Genomic DNA, 7,616 nt, shown 5'->3' on the forward strand with positions numbered 1-7,616 from the left:
CATTGTAACCATGGGTTTCTTGCTTTATGTAGGAAGGCCCATAGTCACTGAATCTGTTTTGAGACCCAGTATTATATGCTCCTCGTGGGTCTCCATGTCCTACGGATGAGTGTGGAGGTCTACTCTCGTTGTATGACCGAATAGGCGTTCCATAGGTACCAGGAAGAGGACCACCAACGGGTTCATAATGGGGAGCACTTCTTGGCTCTCTTGGGTTATAGTTACCACGGAAACCACCACTATCAGTTTGAACTCGATATTGATCTCTGGGAACATGTTGCAGAGGAATATATGGGCTTTCCTGGTCAAGGCGTGGTCTTTTGTCAACAGAGAATTGCCGCCCATCGCAACTGGAAACTTCTGGTTTCCGTTTCTTTTCACTTTCTTTGAACTCCTTGCCTTCACACTGAAACTCGGAAACAAGACGTTCTGATGAAGTTTGATCCTCTTCTATAAACCAAACATCATTGAAAACCTCACCAACTTCAGGAAGGACAAAATTTGCTTTCATCTCCATTACCGCGGATTGTGGAACAATTTTCCCTTCTTCTCTCTCTCTCTTCTCAGTTCGCTCCTTCAAAACATCATTTGTGTTTACAATAACAGCAGCAATTCTGTGAAAACCACGGAAGTTGTTCATCTTTCTGCGCCGTGCACTGAAATACACATTGGTCTGGTCAAGGATGTAGTTTCGATTCTTTTTCTCTGCAATTTTGAAAACCTTGTTCAAGACGTCTGTAGCTTGCTTAATAAGTGCATCCCAACGACCATGGTAATTCCGTTTCCTCATCAGACCCATAACTTTCATCCTGTCCATAATGGTATTTGTTCCTAAAATGTTAAACTTTTTGTCTGGGTGATCCTTCGCATATCTCTCTGCCCAAAATGTCTTCCCACTACCAGGCAGTCCCACCATCATTATAATCTCACACTGCTCTCTTGATGAAGGTCCCAGGGACCCTGGCTCTACAAATTGTGGTGGCAATCGTGATAACAAGCTAAAGCCTTGAAGTGGAGGAAAGTATGGCTCATACTGTCCAAAGTTGATTGAAAGGCGCATATTCTTAACAGTAACATGGGGAAAGAAGGTCTGGCCATTTGCATCATGATCAAGACGAAAAGCCACTCCTAGGTTTTTTCCATTCTTGCTATAAAGTATCACTCTGGGATTAGCATCAAGGTCAATGTAGCAAGTTATGATATCTCCAGACGTGTAGGGCTCCCCATAGTCAAAAAACTTGTTTTTGACAGACACCTTGCCTGTACCACCATAACCAAATGACAAGTTATCTTCTCCCACCTATAAGAAGTAACAGAGAAATGGTGTTACTAACCTTTTCAAAATTTTCTGCTTTAAAGAAAATTCAAATCATTCATTTAAGTACAGTCAGGAAAAGATTATATAGAGGATATTACATGGCCGCACGGAGATACATCTACAAATTTCTCTCAGAGTGTTGAACAATATTTTACGAGAAAGTGCAGCAGACAAGTGGAAATAATTTCGTATCTCCAAGCAGTCATATAATGTTATGTTTATCATACAAACACCTTTGAAATACCAACCATTGCACTTTAATATTGCTTTGTAGTCCTCATGCATTGATCCAACAGCATGATTTATTATGTATTACCCATACATGTATGGTGAACCTTTATCATAAAATACTTGCTTATAATTTTTCTTATTCTCACTGCAATATGCTAGGTACAATAAAACTTGTTGTCATCTTTTCACATGTGGAGATATCATGTTTTCACATGAAAGCTCACCTGGTATTTCATTGGTTTTACATAATAAATATTAATATTTCATTGGCCATTTCCATAAGTCAAGCAGTCGATGAAGTAAGACAAAACAACTATAGCTACATTGCAGTTTAATGGCATTCATTCCTTTAAGAATGCTCAACTGTCAAATCAAGGTCTTTGTTCTTCAATTGTGTTGATTTAGAGACTGTAAGTAAATCTCTTATATGAAAATAATTTTCATTCACTAACCTGCAAGTTTGCTCTGTCCACTGACCACCCTAATCTTACTACATGGGGCTTGGTTTCTGTCTCGGGCATTGAAACTGGCAGCTTTTCAAGAACATTTACTTCAAAGTAAACCTGCATATCAAAAGTACAAACTATTAAAAAAATAATAATAATGACAGCTACAGATACTTGCAGATACATTTGTCATGCCTTTTTCACAGTAAGTCACAAGGCACTGTTGCAATGGTGTATGAAAGGTGATGTTATAGTCCATGATTCTTGAACACTCTCTTTGCATGGCACGCTTCTTCATAATCAACCAAAGGTTCACCTTCCCCGATTTGATGCGTTCATCTACAAACGTTTGGAACATTCTTCTGCCTATTTGACACAGGGGTCATTCTTGATTTTCTAAGACATGACCACTCTGGTGACCAGGTTAGAGAGTTCAGTGTTAGAAGCTGAATCATCACTTACTGAGAAAGGATTTGTTAAAGTGGTACTATGATCAAAAAATCATTTCCTTTTTTCCTTCAGATTTTGAAAGCGTGTTCGCTGAACACCTAACTGGCAAAATTTTGAGCTCTGAGTTTTATCCAAAGGCTGTTTATTTTGAGTGTTAGTTTTGTATTTCATGGTCCGCCATTACTCATGTTCAAAACTGGCCGATTGGATCTCAGAGGGTTGGATCTAGAGAAAATGACGTCATTTACTCACTAGCTTAAAATTTCAGCGTGTAAACCCAATTTATTATATATGCAAAACACGGGTTGAAAAGTCTGAAAGCCCGAAATTCCCGTGCTGCATATTAATTAGGCATATTAATTAACTATTGCGATAACTTTGGGCTTTGAATGCTACATTTAAATTTACAAACCAAAGAAGCATCAGACTATGCCTTAGAGCAATACCTTGCCAGCTTTAACACCGTGAGTGGCCCTTGCTCCAGCCCACATGTATTCAAATCCGTCTTTGTGCAAACTGGATCCTGTGACTCCATCGGACTCGATTACAAAGTTTAGGTCGCAGTTATAATCATCCAACACAACGCGAGGACCTGAAGCATCACTTCCATATGATCTTTCTCTGGAATCGAAGCCAGCGTTTTGGCTTTCATATTGACTGTACGAACCAAACTGGTTATATCCTTGACTGTAAGCTTGTTGATACATTTGGTACAAGAACACAAGCGCCTAATTTCCTTGCCTGATAGTGACAGATGATGCTTGATAAGTGCAAGTCGCAGCTGTAATCGATCCCAAAATGCTATGCGACAGTCATTGAAAAAAGACTGGGCACTACTTTAGCGCGGAATTTGAAATCAAACGAACGTCAAAAACAGCTTGTTCTTTGAGGGTTCTGGAGTTTCTTTTTTCATTTAATCCGCCTTCCGTTAATTAACATGAATGATATTTCCACACCAGTCAACCACAGAAGTGTAAGCCGATTAAGCAACGAATCCGGAATTTCACCGTTCGTATCATCTCCTTTCATAATTCCCCCGTCTCCTTTTATGACTCGCCTTGGATGTGGTACTGGTGTTTCAGTTTACAGATTCAACCGAGTGACGAACGAAAGCAATGTGAAATCTCCTTGGGCCGTGAAGAAGGTTAACAAGAAAGCACGGCCCGGAATAAGCGATCGATTGGCCCTAGAAGCCAGCATCTTAAAACAACTTCACCATCCAAATATAGTGGGTTTTCGGGGAATATCTGGAAGTGTAGATGGAGACCTTTGCCTGGCGATGGAAGATTGTGAGAGAGCTCTGGAAGATATCATCGAGGAAAAAGCATATCTGGAAGAGGATTTTACCAGCGAAGAAATCCTTAAAGTCTCCTGGGCCATAGCAAATGCTTTGAGCTACCTTCATAATGAAAAAAAGATTCTACATGGAGATATAAAAAGCGGAAATGTGCTAATACGTGGAGACTTTGAAGCTGTGAAGTTATGTGACTTTGGAGTTGCTCTTAGACTTAAGGACGACCTAAGTGGATTAAAAAACCCTGGAGATAGATACATTGGTACAGAGCCATGGAAATGCAAAGAAGCTTTAAATGGAGGAGTGATCACGGACAAAGCAGATATCTTTGCTTATGGTCTCTTAATCTGGGAGATGTTTTCTTTGAATGCTCCACATGTGGATCTTTTAGCTGGTAAGTCGCGAGGTGATATAAGAGACCGCATATTCAAAAAAGAGTGCGAGTGTTTCATCAGAGTTTCCAAACACGAGAAAATAGATGTCTTAGAGTGTTGGGAAACCCTTATGAAACAGTAATATTTCAAGGGGACGCCCTGTCTCCACTGTAAGTGTTGTTTGTTCTTGCAATGATCCCTCTCAACATGTTGTGGAAAAGGGAAGGAATCGTGTTGCTGTGTGGTCAGGTGATGGAAAAGACAAGGAAAGGAACTTTATTTGAGTGTCTGGTCGTATAAATTAACAATTAACGCTTGCAAATCAAGTCAAATGTTGTGGTGACGCTGACAACAATGGGCATAAGAGCGTAGGTGTGGTGAGGTATGGTGCAGGGATTGTACATTGGCGTGATCGGGAACTAAAGGTGATGGATGTGAAGACAAGGAAGAGGTTGACGATGTTTGGGTGTTCCATAAGAATGGGACTGCACAGTGAGTTTGTACATGAGGAGGAAGGATCGTGGAAGGGGATTGATCAGCGTGTATGACTGGGTGAAGGTGGAGGAAGTTGGTCTGTTTGGCTATGTCCAGGTGAGTAATGAGTGGATATTGAAGGTTGTTGGAGGGATGTTGCAGGTGGGAGAAATGAAGAACAAGTGTAAGGAGCTGAGGTGGAGAAAGTAAGGAAGGATGCTTTTGGCAGAAGAGATTGCATGGGAAGTTTATGAGGGATGTCAGCAAAGTGGCTGATGAGAGGTGATGGCAGTGGCCTAGAGTTGGTTATTTGGGGAAGAGCACGGTGGGTATATTTTTGGGATCACAATTGAGAAGGAGGATGCACATCCAAGTGGTAGAGTGTGTGGCAAGGAGGTGGAGTTGGTGTTGAGTGTGCTGATATGTGGCATAAGGAGGTTCTGGATGAGGTGAGGGTGTCAGAGGATGGAAATATGAAGACCTGGTGAGATAGGAGCCTCGAGGCACAGAGGATAGAACATAATCGTCCAGCCTTTACTGTGGTGGAAGAGCAGCTCATGGGTAGATGTCTGTTGTTTTCTCAGTCCCTTGGGGTAGGAAAGTGGTGACTAAAGAGATGAGAAAATCACCAACTCCTCTGGCAATGGAAATCAGGAAAAAGCATTCAGTGTTGATGAAGATTGTGCCATTGGTGCTTGGTACTTTGGTTGTGGTGTCTGGTCCATTGGATTGTTTTTCTTAATCTTGGGATTCCGAATGTGTTGGGAGGAATACAGGCCTCTGCAGCCACTGGGACCCCCTAATCCTCCAGAAGACACTTTGTCTCTAAGCTCCAGGCCAGGGGCAGAGGCTAAGCAGTGTTTATGCCTGCAGAGTTTGAACACCATCTCCTCCCAGGTTGTTCAATCTGTTCACAGAAAGTTAATAATTATTATTTTGGGTAACTGGTACAGCCAGCAACCTTAGATTAGGCTTCCGTCGTACATGACTGCAGTTTTGTAATAAAATAATTATATAATCAATTAACTGTATTATAGTGCTTTTCATTCATTCTGATTGCCTCGCTTGGAGGTGAATAACAAATACTGTTCTCCTCTTAGAAAAGCGAAAAAAAATGGCTTGCTGTTTCGTCTTGGTTGCTGAGGAGTAAATTTTATCAATATTAACTCAGCTTATTGTCACTGAGTGTATATTATTATTATTCACCTCACCTTGGGTGAATAACTGTGTGTATCTTGTTGATAGGAGCCAACATTTTTCTTGTTTTACAGACAGTGACGAGGAAACTGGATCAAGCTTGAGTGATGAAGAAGATGATGGCTCTTGTGACACTGAGGAGTATTTGGCTGCTTTAGGTACTCGGCCACCTCTTCCTGTTAAGCTCCAAACTTCAGAATACCTTGCAAGTCCTCTGATTCAGTTATTTTGTTGCTGCACTTCTGAAGACTCCAAAGAAAGACCCAGTGCCAAAGATATTGTTCTTGCATTGAAACCAGAGATCGTGGCAAACAACATTCAGATTTTGGGATAACTACAGCAAACAATATTTAATTCACATTATAATGACAAACTTAAAATACCAGTACCTCGATAACTTGACATGACCAAGGAAATGGAAAATTATTAATATCAGACTTGGAGATAAACCACTTATTTCCCATTGAGTGACAATCCCAAGTCAATTCAATGAGTCAATACACCAGAAACCACAGCCAAATAACATCCACATTTGATTGGAATGAAACAATTATATTATTCTTGCCACTAAGGAACTAACTAAAACATTCCTAACCACTCACTTATAAATACAAGTCCTTGCCTTCAGTAGTATCAAATACTTGGCACTCAGAAATTATTATTATTATTATTATTATTCCAAGTACTAGTAATTAGTTCTTTGTAATTGTAAATACTCAATACTGAAACCTAAATAATGTGCCCTAAGTACAGTCTAGGCCTGCTTAACATCTAATGGTAGAAAAATTATATTGGCCACTGAGGGTGACTGTTTTGAAGTAATTAATATTAGGGAATAAGCATATAAATTTATAATTGTCAGGAAAGGAGATTAAGATTATAGAGGCAAGATTCTTGTTGGCTGAAAAAAGGAAGGGACAAAAGATTTATCATTATTCTTAATTTATTGTACATAGCATTCCTTCACTTAGTCCTAGAGAAACATGAGGAATGTTCATAAACAGAAACTCATGACCTTGAAGCATTTAACTCTAGTTCAGAGCTGGGGTTTTTGAGTTTAAAAATTTCCTTATTTGGATGTATCGCAGCTCGTGCATTTTCGTGCACATGCAGCTTTGATCTTATTTTTGTCTATATTTGGGCATACAATTCCTAAAATCCCAGCTTTGTTCAAAGGAAAAGAGTTGCAAGTTACACGCTTCAAGGTCATTTGCTTCTGTCATGAATTATTGTAATTGCATAAATGCTACATCTTAAAGGCTTCTAAAAATAGGCAATAAAGGAAAATAAAGCACATGAACAAAAAAAACGATTGGTAGTAATAATATTACAATTGTTGAAAAATATAATTTTGGCAAATACCAATTAAGGTACTTGGTCAAATGCAAATGACTGAAATAGCTAAGAAAAATAGGTCATTTCCAAGTTCATGTCTGCCTCCTCTTCAAAGCGAGTTTTTGTAATGGTAATTAGTTTTACTTTACATAAGAATGAAAACCACTTTTCATGGGAAAAGCTTCGCATTTAGACTTGCTTTGAAGAGAAGGCAGATATGAACTCGGAAATGGCCTATTGATTTTACAAACTTTGAGTGAAATAAATGTACAGGAATGTATATTTGAAGTCACTGTGCAAGTTATAGACTAAAGGGAGAAGGGATCCTCTCGCTGATCTGGACAACTAAAGCAATGTAATATTATTATTGTCTCTCATAGACACCTGAAAAAGTGGATTCAACAAGATAATAATTGTTATTAACCCATTGACTCCTGGGGGTTCCCCATTGATGAGTAAAATTGTCTGGCGTTAGACAGAGTAAAATACTAATTCTG

The 7,616-nt window shown here is 39.4% G+C and overlaps 2 protein-coding genes across 2 annotated transcripts in view; one reads left to right on the forward strand and one right to left on the reverse strand.

The window, feature by feature from the left end:
• Positions 1-3,240, reverse strand: part of LOC138024000 (heterogeneous nuclear ribonucleoprotein U-like protein 1) — a 4,176-nt gene extending 936 nt beyond the window's left edge. The window contains exons 1-3 of the mRNA XM_068871088.1: positions 2,892-3,240; positions 2,002-2,112; positions 1-1,300 (exon numbers count right to left, since the gene is read on the reverse strand). The exon at positions 1-1,300 is cut by the window's left edge and continues 936 nt beyond it. Coding sequence (XP_068727189.1) covers positions 1-1,300; positions 2,002-2,112; positions 2,892-3,152 — 1,672 coding nt within the window. The 5' untranslated portion in view covers positions 3,153-3,240. The remainder of the gene's footprint in view (positions 1,301-2,001; positions 2,113-2,891) is intronic.
• A 59-nt stretch (positions 3,241-3,299) lies between these two features.
• LOC138023551 (lymphokine-activated killer T-cell-originated protein kinase-like) lies at positions 3,300-7,093 on the forward strand. The gene is made up of 2 exons (XM_068870553.1): positions 3,300-4,133; positions 5,859-7,093. Exons 1-2 carry the CDS (start codon positions 3,383-3,385, stop codon positions 6,116-6,118), a joined length of 1,011 nt encoding a protein of 336 aa, XP_068726654.1. The 5' UTR covers positions 3,300-3,382; the 3' UTR covers positions 6,119-7,093.
• The last annotated feature ends 523 nt before the right edge of the window (positions 7,094-7,616 follow it).

Source organism: Montipora capricornis, chromosome 11 (genome assembly GCF_036669925.1).
Source record: "Montipora capricornis isolate CH-2021 chromosome 11, ASM3666992v2, whole genome shotgun sequence".
Lineage (NCBI taxonomy): Eukaryota > Metazoa > Cnidaria > Anthozoa > Scleractinia > Acroporidae > Montipora > Montipora capricornis.